General features: G+C 38.3%; 1 protein-coding gene across 3 annotated transcripts; it reads left to right on the plus strand.

The window, feature by feature from the left end:
* Positions 1 to 1392: 1392 nt before the first annotated feature.
* LOC114871756 (glycine receptor subunit alpha-4) lies at positions 1393 to 13841 on the plus strand. Of its 3 annotated transcripts, none has more exons than XM_029178068.2 (9): positions 1393 to 1923; positions 2249 to 2324; positions 2778 to 3023; positions 5461 to 5638; positions 5750 to 5976; positions 6710 to 6792; positions 6861 to 7172; positions 11248 to 11453; positions 12782 to 13841. In XM_029178068.2, exons 2-9 carry the CDS (start codon positions 2251 to 2253, stop codon positions 12956 to 12958), a joined length of 1503 nt encoding a protein of 500 aa, XP_029033901.1. In that variant the 5' UTR covers positions 1393 to 1923; positions 2249 to 2250; the 3' UTR covers positions 12959 to 13841. The 3 variants fall into 3 exon arrangements, with proteins under 3 accessions (XP_029033901.1, XP_029033902.1, XP_029033903.1); XM_029178069.2 differs by having other exon boundaries at positions 2892 to 3023; XM_029178070.2 differs by lacking the exon at positions 2778 to 3023 and having other exon boundaries at positions 1395 to 1923.
* The last annotated feature ends 4987 nt before the right edge of the window (positions 13842 to 18828 follow it).

Below are 18828 nucleotides of genomic sequence, written 5' to 3' on the forward strand. Positions count from 1 at the left end.
GTAGTAGATCACTTCAAAGGGACGATAATTAAGCTTCGCTTTAAAGGCGATTAGAGAGGGTGACTAATCAGAATGTTTGCTAGTTCATTAAACGGAATAATCGTGTGACCTGGTCCTCTGTAGAATTTTCTATTAGAATAGATAACGATTTTTCACCTAACACGATCACACGGAGTAGACACATTTTATAATTACGGATTTTTTCAAAGAGCCCACGGAAGCTGTTCTCTGTTTACGGCCGCGTCGCGCGGCAAATGGAGCAGACGGAAGTGAAACAAAGTCGCGGTGAACACGATACACGAGTTAAAAATATGTTTTTTTGATTCACCATTTTCGAATCGTGATTCACCTTTCGAGAATGGACTATTTTTGACACTACCTCTAGGAAATCGAACGTCATACCAACAGTATTTTTAAATTAAAAATTGCCTAAGAATAATTAAAAAGGTCCTAACTGAATTACCTATAGTTTTAATTCTAATTAAGGTGATAAGAAAAATAATGATAAAGCAGAGGTTTAATAAGTTTCAATCGCTTGGAAGCTCTCCTAAGACTCTTATTATAAGACTCTATTCTTTCTTTTAAAAGGGAGAAAGACTCTTCCTTCCGACCATTAAACTCTTCTAGAATTGACTTCGATAATCGTTACAGGGGTTGGCCAACGATGCTGCCAATTAATCGCGAACAATCGTTGAAATCTTCGATCCTGCAAGATCGATCGATCGATCGAATTTGCATCGAAAACCTTCTTTGTTTGTGCTTTCGCCTCCAGTGAATCTCATTAAATAGACAGGCTATCGATACTCGCATGTACACTCGGTAGAGTCAATATGTATGCCATAGGCTGGTCTGGCCACGTATGGCTGGGTATATGTGCATCCAATAACACACACATACACGCACACGCTAGTTTGCGCTGTACGGACGCGAAGAATCCACCCACTATACGAGTAAATGAACCAGTTCTTTTATTATAGTAGCAAAGAATGAGCAGAGCCTTCGATAATTTTATTTTATTTTAAAATTTTATTGTCAAATCATCTGTTTGCACTAAATCGTATTATTTCATTATTTGCTCGTTAATGAATCGAATTAAAAGTTGGAGGATACGATAGCGTTGATCCACGCTTCATCAACGTTACTATTTAATCCTTTTATGCCAACGAAATTTTTATTACGATTTTTAGCTGATCCATCGATAAAATGCCGAGTACACAGGTTCCAGAGATTTCAAGAGGCTCGTCCAAGAATACCGGAAGTGTTTGAAAAATCGCGATGATCGTTAACGCTCGAACACCCTGTATAACCGTATAAGTTATACCATGGACGTCCACAACGATGAAAGAGAGTAGGGCTTAATCAGTTAGTCGATAGGCAAATTGGCTTAGAGGCAGCGACCGACAGCAGGGTGGTTTACAGAACCAGCAAGCCCCGACAGTGGCCAGTGGCCGAGTGGCGAATCAACCTTTCGCCGATAAGAGCCGCGTCGTGTCCCCGATCCTCGTACAGGTTTCTCCTTCTTTCGACGAATCGTGAACTCGAAATTTACCAGTGCGACGGAACAGCACGGGAAGTGAGGTGGATCTCGATTTTCAAAACTACCGCCCGATGCTCGCCGCTCGTCGTCATCCTCTGTACTGAACGCTGGCTACTCTACGAGTGGTAGCACCCTTTGGGGACCGATGATTATTCGGGGACCAAAGTGGTTAGAAATCCAGTCGCGTACCACGATCCAGGCGAGCGTGGTTTGATGGATATTCGAGGGACCTTCCGGCGGATGTGGCTACTGGGCCGATAAGCTGGCTCTGTACTATCGTGATAAGGGATTCTGGGCTGGTTCCAGGAGGGGTTCCAGGGGATCCGGCTGCGACAGTTGCTGCATTCGACAAAGAGGATCGGCACGATAGAATGTACAGCTGATCGGTGAGTCTGTTTCGGTGTCTCGTCGATGGATGGTGGTTTGGATATTCTCTTCTACACTGCACTCCTCCAGCGTGTTTCAAGCACGCGTCTGATTGCTAGTCTTACCGATTAGTAGGTCCACTAGTGAATTCTGCTCCTTAGAACTTATCTATTCGACATTTTACCCTTCAGTCGTTTTCCTTCGGCAACTAGTTTTAAAATAGTTTTTGAAAGGTCGACGTTTTTCCTGAAATTTCTCGATTTCTCCTCGGTATTCCAATTTCTATTTTGCATCGTTCCATCCACGACTTGAACGACACCGTTTTAGAGGACACGTTTGTTTCAGGAATGACGAGGCAATCTCTGGTGATCCTATGCTGCTACCTGTACACGCTCTTTGACATGGCGGCCCTACATTTTCCGTGAGTAGGCGAACGTGTTTGGAAGCTAAAAGCTCGCGATCGGAATAGAACACTCGAGATTAGCCTTGATCGAAGGCGGAGAGGAGGTTTCCCGCGATTAATTGGCCCGAGTCGATCATCGTTGTCGATCGATCGAAAAGATTTCTCTGGTGCCTCTCTACTTGTATCGTTTGCTTATTCTGTCTCTGTCTCTTTCGATCGCTGGATAACGCGATCTCGAGGACGATTCCGTGGCCTAGTTGTAAAAAAAAAAAAAAGAACGAACATACCGTCGCTGGAACGTGACGAGTTTCGAGATTTCCTTCGCGATCGACCCTTTCGATGCCGATCACTTTAAAAACTTTCATAAACAATATTAATATTAAGGTAATTGAAATATCGAAAGGATCGATCGAAGGTGAATTTGTTGAAATAATTTTGAATGACTTGAAATTTTCTAAATAAAATCGAAAGTACTCCGGAGAGGAGAATCGAGTCGAAGATGGACGCGATGAATTCGTTCTCGTTGCAAAAGCTGGCGACGGTACAAGCTGCCCAAGCATCACCCGCGACTGTGTCGAGTTTCAGCGAGGAAATATGCGAACCGGTACTTTCCACGGAGGTCGAAGGCTGGCATATTAAGGTCGATAGCCTATCGTCCAGTACGTTTCGACTTTCGGCGAGAAAGCGTGGGTACCGATTCTTTCCGAAGATCGAAAGGTAACGCACCAAATGATCGACATCCATTAAAAAAAGTTTCTACGAGCCTTAACAATTATCTTTCATCAACTTCTTACCAATTGTAAGAAGACTTCTTCGAGACTCCGTAAATTGTACTGTGATTGTTTAACCCTTTCGCTATGGAAAAATTCGAAAACTCTAAATTGTTTTTAAACAGGTAGTAAGGTGGTTGAGTGGTTGAGAATATTGATTTTTCGTAGCGAAAGGGTTAGTTGATAAAAACAGAAGAAATGAATATTTGATAATCAATTTGGAGGAAACTGAAAGGAAATTGCTGAAAGTCTTGTCATAGCTTATCGGCTTGGCAGGTTTCACGGCGCTAGAAGGCGCCGCGCCGCGACGCGCTACTCGTTTCACATCATAGTAGCCCACTCGAGTCGTTCCCCCTGGCTAAACGGACGTCAATCGCGACCACCTTTGCCACCCTAATATAATAATCCGCTATGATTCATTTTTCCACGAGTTCAAAATCGGTAATGATTTTCACAAGTTGGAACAACAAAACCCTGCATAGAAATGAATTTTTGAAACGTTAAATGTAGCATTCGAGTAAATGCAAAGCATCGAATATCGAATTGGATCGAATCTTCTGGATTGTCTCGGGTTGAAATCGAGTTAACGCGCTACGTAGCCGACAAAATCGAGCCACCTATAAATCAGCGCGTAGGACGGAGGGGTGAATTGCGGCGAAGGAAAGTGGAAATTCTTGGGGAAACCGGATCCGGAGGTCGTAGGTTAGCATATTAAAATGTCCGCATGTAAGGAACACACGTATCTCGGCCGGACTTAAAGGTGTGCCAAGCACGAAGACCTATTATGGCTTCCGCGATATTGCTGTTTCATCGGAATCGCGGCAATATTTTAGACTCGCTCGCCACCGTTCGTGGACTTCCTTTACACCGGCTGCTCTCGATATTTGCTCATTTGCGACATCGACCGCAATTCTATCGAAATTAATAATTAACCCCTTCTCCTATGACTTTTGCGATAGTTGCGTCAATCAGAATTAACAACTGATTGCTTGAATTTTAAAACAAATTAAGAGAATTGAAATATCGTGCATACATAGCATTCAACGATCGTTGACTGAGCAAATTGTAATTAGAATTAAACTCGAAATTTAACCGTACTAAATTTACCAGCTAAATTTTGACACATTTGAACTGTATGTTGCGTCACGAGTGTGACTCGATACTACAGGGCAAAGGATTAAATATAGAGTTATCCAAATTGAGTGTCACATCTTTAAATTTAAATAAAACCCAAAATATTTGATTTTTGTACAGTTACTTTATTTTAATACAAAGTCTATTTTATGACATTAATTATCAATGATGCATTTCACCCAATTTTTCATTATATTTTTACACAAGTGGAATTCAATTTCATCAATAGCGACCGTAATTTTGTTGCTCACCTCGTCAATAGTCTTTGAATTATTGGCGTAAACTTCACTTTCCATAAACCCCATAAAAAGAAATCTAATGGTGTTAAATCATCCGATCTTGGTGGCAATTGGTGTCTCCTCGTGAAAGATTACTCGTTCGTTAAATTTGGTCAAACGTATCAAGCTTGCAAAAAAAAAGCGGAGAAGGACTGTTGAATGATATTGTTTTTCATAATTAATGTCATAAAATAGACTGTATTAAAATAAAGTAACTATACAAAAATCAAATATTTTGCGTTTTATTTCAATTTGAAGATGTGACACTCAATTTGGATAACCCTATATAAGGGTCTCGATCGAAAATTAACGTTTAATATTCTCGACAACACACACGCCTCTTGTTAGCTATTTGATTAGACTCGACAGAATTGAATAAAACAGTAATGCGTGAAAAACATCCAGTGCTTTCTGGCCTCATTACCATATTCTATACATAAACAAGTAGCTATTATAATACGGACGAAAATAATGCAAAAAGAAACCTGCAACGTGGAAGAATACGGAGAAAGTACTCCGAAAAAAGAATGGGGGTTGTTTTAGAAACACGAAACCTTCTTGATTACCATATTCTATAAATGTACAAGTAGCTATTATGAATTGTCGCCTACTGACGAAAGTAAATTTAGCATCAAAGGTGAGAAAACGAGATCGTTCGCAGACAACGGGAAATAAGTTATGGCAACGCTTCTTTAATTAAATTTCGAGTACGTGATATTATTCTGAATAGAAGCTAAATATCATATTGTATATAGATGGATAGGTGAACTGGTGGACAGGTTCGAACGAAAGATCGGCAAGAATATGGTAGGATCGTGTGGAAGCACGTTATCCTACGGCAATAAATTTCTCAATTACAGTATTCTAATGGCGGGCAAATTCTGGTTCGCGAGAAACAACGGGCAGAGAATTGACAAGTTAGCCCCGTTAGCCCCGTCAGCCTCGCTTCTCCTCGCTTCTGCTTTCTTCCAGGGAGTCGGATCTCGAGGAGTACGGCAGGAAGGAGGCCTCTTTGTCACTGAGAGACATCCTACCATTGAATCCGAAGCAGTACGACAAGCACAGGGCGCCGAAGTTCTTGGGGCAGCCTACTATCGTCTACTTCCATGTCACCGTGCTCAGTCTCGACTCCATAAACGAGGAGTCTATGGTAATTTCTCTATAAACGCTATCCAATTAAACCCTGATGGCGTGGGATAGGGTGAGAGGCACAGGTCGGCTGAAATGAAACCCGCGGACTCGCATGGTTTACGATTTTCAGACGTACGTTGCAGACATATTTCTGGCACAGAGTTGGCGGGATTCGAGACTTCGACTTCCGGAGAACATGTCCGAAGAGTATAGAATATTGGACGTTGACTGGCTGCACAATATCTGGAGGCCTGACTGCTTCTTCAAGAACGCGAAGAAGGTCACCTTCCATGAGATGTCGATACCGAATCATTATCTTTGGCTTTATCACGACAAGACTCTACTTTACATGTCAAAGTAAGAAGTACAACGAAATTATAGTCCATTCCAGTGGTAGTCAATCTGGTCCCTACCGCCCATTAGTGGGCGTTCCAGCTTTCATGGTGGCGTTCCACTTTCCTTTTTTTCCATTTAACCCTTAAACATTTGGGTAATCCTAGATAAAACTAGGATTAGTTACCCTATTATATTAATTTAAAATAAGTTTAGTTATTAAATGTAAAACATTAAAATTATAAAATATGGCGGTTATATAAGGTTTTAGGGGAACTTGTATATTAATTTGATGATCCACGATGGGAAATACTAATAAAATATACTATTATTTTGTATTGTTGTTTAAAAATTTTATATTAATTTTATTGATGAAATGAAAGAAATTCAAATCAAAATAAAATATTAATTAAAAATTTAAATGTATTAATAAATTTTAAAATTTTTAAGAAAGAGAATTGATGAGGATTGACTAATTATTTTTTTTTGTATTTTTGCATAAACTTATATAATAATCTACATATAATAGATTTTTTTCGATCAAAAATTTAAAAATCATGCATTTAAGGGTTAATTGACTTTTTAAAAACATTGTTGTGGAAGTAAAAAATGTTACTTCCATTACTACTTCCTTACTTCCTTTACTACAAGTAAAGTTACTTCCCTACTTTATAAATCATAAAAAGGTTGACTACCCCTGGTCCATTCGATGTTAAATCGACCCAACTTGTTTACAAATTGTTATTTCTTATTTCAGATTGACCCTCGTTCTTTCCTGCGCGATGAAGTTTGAGTCTTATCCACACGATACTCAGATTTGCTCAATGATGATCGAAAGTTGTACGTGTGCTACCTGTAAAATCTCTTCGTTCCAATTTTCAAGTGTTACGATCATTTCCGATTTCCAGTGTCACACACAACGCAGGACCTGGTGTTCATATGGAACATGACGGATCCATTGGTGGTGAATCCAGAGATCGAGCTGCCGCAGTTGGACATTTCGAACAATTACACGACCGACTGCACGATCGAATACTCGACCGGGAACTTCACGTGCATTCAAATAGTGTTCAATCTGCGTCGTCGTCTCGGCTATCACCTCTTCCATACGTATATACCGTCCGCGCTGATCGTGGTCATGTCCTGGATCGCGTTCTGGATCAAACCCGAGGCGATCCCCGCTCGGGTCACTCTCGGAGTGACGTCACTGCTGACCCTCGGTAAGCTCATACAAATTCAAATTTTCTCGTAGTCTTTCAAAATCGAACATTCCCAAAACGATGAGATTCTTTTTAACACGTTGAACGTCATGGGGGTCACCGGTGACCGGCCCTGCAACTTACACACGCCTGAATAATTAAAAGAAAGCAATAGAAACACATTATTTTAAGTAATATTGCTATGGTACAAATAATGGCAAATAGAAATCTTGAAATTTGAAATTTATCAATTAATTATTACTATTCTTAGTAATTAGAGCTTTAATACGTCCCAGCAAAAATGCCCAATTTCACGGTGGTGTTCAACGTGTTATCGTTACACATTTATCGACGCTAACAATAAGAGGCGACTTTCTTCATTTTCCTTGGAAAGGAAAATACGTGGATCGATTGGGTTTCTACATTTTTAATTAGTAATAGAGAAATAGGGTGAAGTATACTTTACCGGTCCCGGTATTGTATTTATACAATATATAGGCCTGTCTAACTGCTAGAAGCGAAAGAGCCACTGCTCCCACTCTTAACGCTTTAGACTTCCCCCACCATCCAGTAGTGTTAGTAGTGGGGCAGCGGTTTCTCGCTAGAAGCAGTATCTGCTAGGACTAGGAATACGCGTCAAATATTGGAAGAGTCGAGAAACCAACTAGAAGAGTGGGGGGAGCCGAACGCGAGCTCCGTGGTAGGGGAAAGAGCCTCGAGTGGCCCGCGGGCCGCAGGTTAGACAGGCCTGCAATATACAGGGAGATTCTCTCGGCGCGCAACAGAATAGCCGCCCCGCACAATGGAACCCTGCTGTGTTTGCGGGCAAAAAGCCCAGGAGGTCAAGTCGTCGGACCCAAGACTGCTCTGTGTGTCTTGGGTCCGACGACTTGACCTCCTGGGCTTTTTGCCCGCAAACACAGCAGGGTTCCATTGTGCGGGGCGGCTATTGTGTTGCGCGCCGAGAGAATCTCCCTGTATTATGGGGCCTTCGACCACCCCTTATTCTGCACTCTAAACAGCGGGGTTAGCTTTTTTTACCGTTAGTTTTATTATTTTTTTGTCAATGTTTTATTAGTTTTGTTAGTAACAGTATACTTTTAATCCCCGAACCGGCCAAATATACTATTGAATGGGCCTGGTCAAATATATTTTTGACTCGGGACCGGCAAACTATACTCCGCCCGAGAAAAAGGTATGAATATGAGATACCCATTTTATTTTAGATATAGAAAATCTCAGAATAGTCATAAATAGAAAAATCATAGAAATGATTTGATTTGAAAAATCAACATAGAAATTTGGGAAATTTCATATGGAATATGATGTATAAATACATATATTATAGACCCTACAAAACTTCTGTTTTGTTTTTTTCAATTTTTTTAATTGATGACAAAGAGTAGTAATATGAGACAGTATTACTTTTGGTAGAAATAAAATTATAAAACTAAAACAGAACATTAACCATGATAAATTAAACATAACAGAATGTCAAATGTAATAAGACAACCACAATTAACCCTTTAACTGCGGATGTGGTTTATAAAGCACATACTAAAATTATAGCCAGAGGCAGGTGTGATATATAAATAACACGTTAATTTTTGCTAACATCAAGTAGCGGCTGTGGCTTATATACCACTGAAATAAAAATAAAATAAATACAATAAAAAAAATCTTTTAAAATAGAATATCACTTCAATGATATCATTTAAAATTAAAGCGATCGGCTGTGCTAAAAGTACCCGCAGTTAAAGGGTTAAAAGAAGCAATTATTTTAATTTGCCTACAAGTGGCATGATAGGCATTAATTCCATAATTCGCGTTTACAATCTTCAGGAAATTTTTAATAGCAAAATATGCACATTCTATATGTTCATTTTATTATTTAGTAGAAAATTTTTAAATGTGGTAATAATATGAACCTGTCTCATATTGCTACTAATCAAATATCTTAATCAATTTGTTATTTCACTGTCTATTATTATTTACCATAATCAAATACAAATATGTAGGCGTTTAGTGGAGGGGGAAAGAGGGTTTCGTCTCCCCGGACGCCTTTAGTTCGGGCCGGGGACCGCTAGGTGGCGGCAAGATGATCGGTGATAGTATTCTCGCAAGCGGTCGCCCGGCATGCAGTTCGAATATATAGAAGTTCTGAATTTCGATGTGATAGATGTCTGGGGCAGAGATCGTCTATTGTCAGCTCCACTAGCGAGTCTGACAGACGATCCCGAGACAAAACGCCTTTTTCTTCCCTCTCCTACAAATACTTTAAATATCCTTTAATATAGGGAAGACTGGGGCAAGTTGATACAATTTTCAGTTTTTCATTTCAACAATTTTTGTTTGAGTCAATTACGTAAAAAAGGGTACGCTAAAATATATTTTGAACCTTTCTCTTTATATATTCTAAGTGAAACTTCCAGTAAAATACATATAAAATAATTATAAAATGTTTATTTAACCAGTGCAAAATGTATCGAATTGTCCCACAGCAAGTTGTGCTGCTCTGAGGCAGTTCATACATATGTAAAATACGTTGTTGTTACTCTTAATAACCATTTTTATTACTTAAAATACATTACTTTATATTGCTTGCATAATATACATAAATGAAACAGGTATAAAATAAATATCTATTTTTATTCAAGGAACAATATAGCGTGAACAATAAAGAATTAATCACTTTCTAAATCCGAGTAACATTGAATTGAATTGAATACATAAATAATAAGGAATATCTTTGTCGCATTTTACGTGAGCCCATTTCATTCACGAATTGCACTGAACACATTTTTCACCTTGCTGAGAATTTGAAAAAGGTTCAAGACGAATTAAATATAAGGCATAATTGATACACTGTATCAATGTACCCCATTTGAGGTAGGAATATACAAACATCTGTACAAAAAATATCGACCATATACAAGAAAAGGATGAAATGTAATTATTCATTCTTGATGTGATTTGTTACCAAATTACAATCATTTATAATATAATATTCTGTATAATATCTCCAGATAAAATGAAAAGCCAAACTGAATATTTACTTTGCTGTTGTAAAAACAAGAAAAATTTAATAACAATTATCAACGCCTCTAAACATAGACATAAATTCCATCGTAAACAACAGTTGACGAATGAATTTCAGATACCTAGCCATAATCGTCCAGAAAGTGTCATTGTATCAACCTGCCCCTATATCAACTTGCCCTAGTCTCCCTTACCAATATTATGAGACAATTAAAGTTATAAAACTAAGCCAGAACATTAATAAGGATAAATGAAACATAACAGAACATCAAATACAATAAGACAACCACAATTGAATGAAACATTTATTTTATTGTTTATGAACAATTGAATTTTGCCCATAAGTGGCATGATAGGCATTAAATCCACAATTTGCCTTAACAATCTTCAGAAAATCTTTTATCATAAAATATGAACATTTCATCTGTTCATATGTTCATTTTATTATTTAATAATAAATTTAAAAGTGTAGTCTCATATTGCTACGAATCAACCATCTCATATTTCTACTAATTTGTCCATTATTATTTACCATAATCAAAACACGAATACTTAAATGATTCTTTGATTATAGTATAACTTACTCGTTTTGCTTTTTTAAAATTCACAAAATAGACCAAAGTAAATTTCACTTTAAGAAGCACACGAAGAAACACCTATTACGGCCAAAAGGTAAAACGTTTGTTAAATAAAACAATGATATCCATCAAGAATGTTATGGGAGAGAATTTTACTCGTCGTAATACTTGATATACAATCTTTGTTAAAAAAAATCAATACTGCGCAGGGGTTTAAATCTTGATATCTCATATTTCTACCCTATTTCATATCCGTACCTTCTCCTCTACACCAGAGGAATTCGATGGAATGATTTAATGGAATAATCGTCACGGGACAAGGGAAATGGCAATGCGACTACCGGCTATGACGCAATTGGGAAAACGTAACGTAGGCGTGCGTCGATGCGATGATTCAATATTAGCATAGGGACGAACAGGGAATCGAAGAAGTCGAACCGAACTACTGACCGAGAAACGATCCTCCTCTCTGTCCACAGCCACTCAGAACACGCAGTCCCAGCAATCACTGCCACCGGTTTCCTACGTGAAAGCCATCGACGTTTGGATGTCCTCTTGCAGCGTGTTCGTGTTCCTATCCCTGATGGAGTTTGCCGTAGTGAACAACTACATGGGTCCTGTGGCCACCAAAGCCATGAAAGGATATTCTGACGAAGATCTCAGGGAGGCCATCGACGAGTTCAAAGTACGACATTTCCTTTTCTACTTTTCATTCCACCCATTACCCAATTTGAAAATTCATCATTCTGTAGCTTGCAAAATGTATTAGGTGTACAAATTAATTCGGTGTCTTTATTATTATTTTCTCGCGGTTTCGAATATTTGAAAAGTGACAAGACGACATAATAACAATAAAGATTATTTCAATAATTGGAATTATTATAGCTGTTTAAAAATAAATCTTTAATTAAAATGAAGAAAAGGTATCAAATTAATTTGTACAAAGCTTTTGAACGCAGATCAGTCGAGAAAAAAGTCTAAGATGAAATATCCGACCATCAAAGTGTCGAGTACTTAAACGAGGCTTATGGTAATATCTGTCTTAAGCTGTCCTTTGGCCAGATTTTTCAAGCTTCCCAGATATTATACAATATTTAATTGGGTTACTAGTTAGATTACTTAAGATAGTTAATTGGGTTTGCACATGGGAGGCACACTCGAACCGCAAAGGGTTAATTGACCCGCGTGAATGACCTAGCGATGAACATGGAAGACGAACAACCTATATCTCAGGCTCGAGTAGAGAAAAGAAAAGAGGAAAATTTACGGAAAATGGTTGCACAAAGGGTAGAGAAACGGTGGCCCGTTTTCATTGGCAACCGGCATAATTCACGAAACCGTGGCATGCTCTCGTTTCCCATTCAGCCACAGGGAATTATACATCTCGAACTTACAATTAGTAGGGTTAAGCGTTTCTGAACGCCGGACCAGGGTATTAATGAATGGCTAACATTGATGGAAACGTGGCTGAATTCCAGGTTTCTGCTAGTAAACTCAATGCAGTCGAGGAAAAAAGTGCACTTTGCTTGCCTAAAAAAGGAGAAGTTTCTATAGTGACTTTAGAAAAACGAAATGGAACAGTTTAGCTGAGGTAATACAAGCTTGAACAGATGTTTCAGAACATCCGGTGGAGCTAGTAACATACGACACGCTTGGTTTTTTAATTTCACTAGCTTAAAGGTAGAGATGCCGAAAAGATTTCCAAGAGTAGATACCGATTTTTTGTCGTAAAGCAAACATTTCCGCGGCTAATTATTAACGCGTTAATATGAAAACGAGGCCGTTTGTAACGTGTACAGATGCAGGTCTAATTAACGGGCTCGGTCTGGCGTATATTTACCACGGAATCCCTTTAAATTCTTCATGCTTCCGCTTGTGTAAACGGAAAACGAGAAAGCAAATGGATCGAACATTTTCGGCGACCGAGAGCTTTCTACTTAAAATACACCTGAGCAAAAACAAATATTATTTTAATTGGTTAATTAGGTAATTAACCCGCCATTTTGTTCACAGACGCCGATGAGGAATGATTCCGAGAGAAGCAGAAGTCCGGTGAGACCTGCGACCGTTCAATACGACACCTGCTGCCAGGGTCGGGCGACTGCGATTTACATCGACAAATTCTCCAGATTCTTTTTTCCGTTTTCTTTTCTCATCTTGAATGTCGTCTATTGGAGTACCTTCCTATAAGATGGACCAGTTTCCTTTGACGAAAGGAACAGAAGTGAGAAGAAAGATGAAAATCGTCGAAGGGCTTCGTTCGAACTTTGTTAACTGCTGCTCGATGACATTTTCATTCGTTCGGAAAATTGGAAAATTAATTTCATCCTAGAATCAAGTAAATAGAAAATAAGTATCGCAGTTAACAAAGATTCGAACGAATTGGATGATTTTTCTACGAGAGAAAGTTTGCTAGAAAAATTTTCAATGCCTTTTATATATAGAAAACAAGCACCGTCGAATACGGTCGTACATTAATTTAATTAATGATAAGTATTTACTGATTAAGTCGCGTTAACACGTTCGAGGGCAGAGAATTATCGTAAAACGATATCCAGAGGGTAGCAATTTAATCATGACTGTAATTATGAGTCGTGTAAAGTATAAAAAATAGGATTCATCGTCGGTCTCGAAGGTGTTAAGGTTCCACAAAAAATGTATTATAATATATCGATTGATCAAATGTACTCACCCGATCCGAAGACACGTAGATTGATTTCTGAAACGTATTGTCGCTGTAATATTTTGAACAAGAAAAAAAGAAAGAATCTCTGTCTACCCATTCGTTCGTTATATGAGATCGCAGATTCTAAGGGCAAGTAAAAGGAGTACTAAAATATCTAGTGAACTTAAGTAAACTGTGACTAAGAAACAAACTTGTAGACAGGTTAATGAAAGAGACGTCAAGTTTTCAGAAACAGTTCATTTATTCGTTCGAGAGAATTCTGGCTTGCGTGAATCGTGGTTTCCTGACTTTTGTCCCCTCTTCTTCCTGCCACCGGATCGATGAAACCTGCTCGCTGAAACCACTGAAAGCTCTCTAAAGTCGTGAAAGTTTCAGCTTGGAGAGTCTCTAAGTTACTTTAAGTGCCGCAAAATTGACAGCTGCGCTCGAAATTCTTGCAGAAATTTGACTTACCATCATGGAAAATTCGATCTGGCTGTTGAATTCGTCTTATAATGAATTTAACTGCCAAATTGCTGAGTAGAAAGTGAAGTAAGTACGAAAAGAAAGGGAACTGGAAGATCTGTTTCCTGAGATCGAGAAAGTAAATACTTTTTTACTCTTGTTTAACTTTTCAGCTGCACCGTTTGCTAACACCTAATGAACACGGACAAGATTATATGGTGCCATTTAACACTAGAACTACCGACGTTTGATTTACATTTATTTTTAAGTTAAAAATAATGTACCTAGATTACCAAATAGATGAAACATAATTTAATATATACATTCATTCTTTAGCTTGATAACGGCCAACATATATTTCAATAAAAATACCTCGATAAAATTTATAATTTAAAATAAGAAAATGGAAACTAGTCGTTTTGACCCCTTTGGTAGTTCTAGTGTTAAAGAACGTAGGATCACCACTTTCTGAGTTGTACTACTTATTTTGGAATCTCCTGATGGATTAAAAAGCAAAAACTTAAGTCATCCTTGCACAAACTGGATCATTTACATAGCAGAGATATGGTAAAGAAGGGCACAGTTAACGAGAGAGAAAACAATTGGTGATCGACAAAGGGTGACGTTATTTCTCCTGCTAGCATCCTCTTTGAATCGCGACACATTTTGTTTGCCGGTAAACGACCAGCAGTAATTAATTGGAACGAACACGGTTGCTCCGGTTGCTTGTGGAGAATAATTAAATCCACACGTAAGTTGGCGTAATTGTGACGCGGTCGAATGGGTGGCTTGGTTTCTAGGTGACGGAACGTTGCCTCGAAAAAGATGTTCCACTTTCTCCCTCTGCTGCTTAATTAAAACAACGCGTCGTCGTCGTCGTCGTCGTCGTCGTTATCGTCGTCAGTTCTTCTGCACTCTCTACTCTTATCTCTTTAATAATAAACGTAGAACGATTCCCTTTTAATAAGTTTTCAACGGGCTTTCTTCGCTACCCTTCTATACCGGTTTAACACTGAAAGCTTTGGGAAACTATGCATAAGATCGCGTATGGAAGTTGTTGGAGACAACACCATCGCTGAAGAGCTAAAGTTGGACAAAGTTGTTAACTGTGCTCGAAGATTGAACAGTGATTTTTCTTTAAACAATCATAGATGTGATTCTCAAAACTTTCAGCGTAACACTGTTGTGCTTACGTATAGAGGAGAGGGTACAAATATGGGATATTCATTTTATTTTTAAATGTAGAGTGTCCCAAAATAGGCATAAATAGAAAAATCATAAATATAATATTATAAATATAAATATTATAGACTTTTTAAGACATCTGTTATTTTTTTCACTTTTTCTAATTTATAGCTTTGGGCTAATTCGAATAGTAATATGAGACAATGTTACTTTTAAGAAAAATAAAGTTATAAAATTAAGATAGAATAGGACATCAAATATAATAAGACAACTACCATTGAACGAAACGTTTGTTTTATTTTGCCCATACGTGACACGATTTTACCGTAAAATCTTTTATCGTAAAATATGAATATTTTATATGTTCACATGTTCATTTTATTATTTAGCAATAAATTTAAAAATGTGGTCTCATATTGCTACGAAACTCATCTCATATTTCTACCAATTTGTTATTTCACTATCTATTATTGTTTATTATAATCAAAACACAAATACCTCATATATCCTTCGATATACTAATACTATCATTATTATAATATAACTTACCGGTTTTGCTTTCTTAAAATTCACCAAAGTAAATTTCACTTTAAGAAGCACGCGTAGAAACTTTCTATTGCGGCTAAAAGCTAAAGCATTTGTTAACCCTCGGATGGTGAACCATGCAGAGAGCCCCAACTTTAATTCAGTTTCGTATTTTATTTTCTAAATTTTACACTATTTCTTCAAAAATTATTTTTCCAATATATAAAACTCTTTCATTTAAAAATTATACATTTAATTTTAAGTTTATACCCTTGTATACGTTTTGTAAATTTGGCTCATGAATGACCCAGGTTCCATTCTTCAATGGTGTTAGGGGGGAGAATTTTTTCAATTTCATTGTTAAAATTTTCAATGCGGCGTTAAATCTTGGTATCTCATATTTCTACCCTATCTCATATGTGTACCTTCTCCTCTATTGTTAATGTAACAGGAAATTTGGATAATTTATTTTTAGAATACCCTATACAAAGCACTTTAAAAGAGTATATAAACGGATTTAACCATGTTTTCTTCTAGCACCTGTGATACGATCTGACTCTCCTTTCATTTAATTCAATTTAATTTCATTTCATTTCACTGCTTATCTTTCTATTTTTTCCTCGGCCACGTTTTGGACGACGGTAACGATAATAATTTTTCCGACAGCTTTTCCCCTCGAGCAATCTGTTTTCGGCCAGCCCGCGCCACCACTTGAGGTCGTTTCATTCCTTGAAAACGCTGCTTTGCAGACCGATCCAACTGCCACCTGTCTGTCTACTTCTATTTCTCTGTTCCTCTCTTTCTCCTCTTAAAAATTTTCCCCGTCTTTCTCCGTTCTTTCACAGCGTCTGTGTAGCCATCCGGTAGGTAGCTTTTACTCGGAGAGGGTGGCGCAGACTAGAGTGACGGAACGCTAAAAGGGTGACTCAACCCCTCTACCAAAACCAAGACTACAATACTCCAAATAGAGCAGACGTGTACGTGTACAAAAAGCACGGGTCCGGTGCGGTAGGCGAGAGAGTTTTTAATCATAGCATTTTATCATGAGAGAGGCTTTGTCAAGCCACGATGAAGATACTTTCCTCTCTTCTTTTCTCTTTCTCTGTTTACGCGGACAAGCTTTCAGTCGGCACCCTTTGTGCAGGCTCGCAGTTTCAACGATTTAACCCCTCCTTCTCGAATTCACCCCTTAATCTCTTCCGTTGGCCCGTCTCCATAGCAAGCTTGAAATTATATGCCTCTGTCGATTTTCCTTTTCTTTTCCCTTCTCTTCGCACGCCCCTTCTTATCTCTAGTGCTTTCACTGCATCGACGCCTAGCATTTCTAACCCTTTGCCCTATAATATCGAGTCACACTCCTGATGCAACTTACACTTCGTGTTAGGGTGCGGTCAAGTTCCCAAATATTGCACTATGTGCCGTCTAAGGTGATGTCGAAGGACCACCCAAGTTGAACGGCTTGGGACCGTAGTGATGGTGACACGTGGTGTTGGTAGAAATATTTATTGTGTGTTCTTGTGTTTCGTGGGATGTGTGTGTGAAAATTGTAAATTGAATGATGTTTTATGCTATGTCTGAACTCTATCTATTACTGTCTCTCTCAATTGCTAATGCGCTTCTGATTGACTTGCTACCCTGTCGATCCTTTTGTAATTCCTCTGTTCCTCCTTTCTATTGCGCCCTTAGCGCGTTACCTTTGGAAGGGCGAACAGATTCTTCTGCATTTTTTTGGGAGGGTGGAGGGCGACTCGGTCACTCTGAATTTTTCCAGAGTGACATGGTGACTCCTTGCCGCTAAAACAGTTAGTTTCCTGTCAATAAACCTCCCCTGGCTGAAACTCTAACACTTCGAATGTGTTTTTGGCTAGTACTTTTAGTATGGTTAACCCATTTGCATCATAGCTCTGAATATGCTACAAGTGTTGTTCATCTGAGACGTTCAATTAACAGTCGGCCCGTCTCACCGTAGAGGAGATCAGGGTCAAAAATGGCAATTTGACTTTGAACGACGATTACGCAAACACTATAACATTTACGAAAATCTTACATAGGTATCCGACATTATTGAACTACAGCAGTTTCGCTTCACGAAAAGTAATATTAAAGTTATTAATAAAAAATGAGATGGAGAAAGTGTTACCCGGAGTACGGAGCGGTTGTAACACGACTGGGGGTCGTGTAATTTTTTTAATTAACCCTTTGCAGTTGAGGACTTTTTCAAGTGTACTACTCGCTAGGTCGAATATATTTTTTGCATAAAGCGATATGATGTACTGAAGCGTTAAATATACTCAAAGGGTTAGTATTGCCAGATTAGGAAATATACCGAATGACGGTATAGATCAGTGGTAGTCAACCTGGTCCCTACCGCCCACTAGTGGGCTTTTCAGCTTTCATGGTGGACGCGGAGTTTTGTCCGATACTGTGGCACTTTCCTTTTTTTTAATTTAATTGACTTGTTAAAAACATTGAAATGGAAATGTTACTTCCATTACTACTTCCTTACTTCCTTTACTACAAGTAAAGTTACTTCCCTACTTTATAATGGTTAGAAAATTTTACTACTAACAGAGATACAAAAGTGGACGGGAGGTAAAAAATTGACTACCCCTGGTATAGATAATGAAATCATTTTTTGCCGCTTTTGCGGCGACATTCGTCCGCAAAGGATTAATATGGTAATCTTTTATAAATGATCTAGAAGAATATCGCCGATCGCGGAATATTCCGCGGCTGATAATAAGTAAACATTGCATATTATCCCGCGGTCGATGATAATTGGCAATCATCGTGTGCGGATACAAATGGGTTGAATTTTCAGTTGAATTCTAATTATAATTTGCTCAGCCAAGGATCGTTGAATACTATCTATGCATGGTATTTCAATTTCCTTTATTTGTTTGAAAATTCGAGCAATGAATAATTAGCTCTATCTGACGCAACTATCGAAAAAGTCATAGCAATTAATCGCCTCTATCAAATGAAAATTTGATACGCATTTAGACATAAATGCTCATTTAACTAGACGGTGATAGTAATAGGAAAAGTTGCGATTCACTATTACCTGAAAATGTAGCTTTAATGTTCGTCAGACTTGCTTCAAGTTGAACGAAGCGAGCTCAAAGCAGCAATTTGTCTGCGTTTGTCCTAAATTCATCTAGAAACAGCGTGAAACGCGCAACGTGTGTGTACAGCAGCACGATAATTAGAACGCCTTTCT

Source organism: Osmia bicornis, chromosome 13 (genome assembly GCF_907164935.1).
Source record: "Osmia bicornis bicornis chromosome 13, iOsmBic2.1, whole genome shotgun sequence".
Taxonomy (NCBI): Eukaryota; Metazoa; Arthropoda; class Insecta; order Hymenoptera; family Megachilidae; genus Osmia; species Osmia bicornis.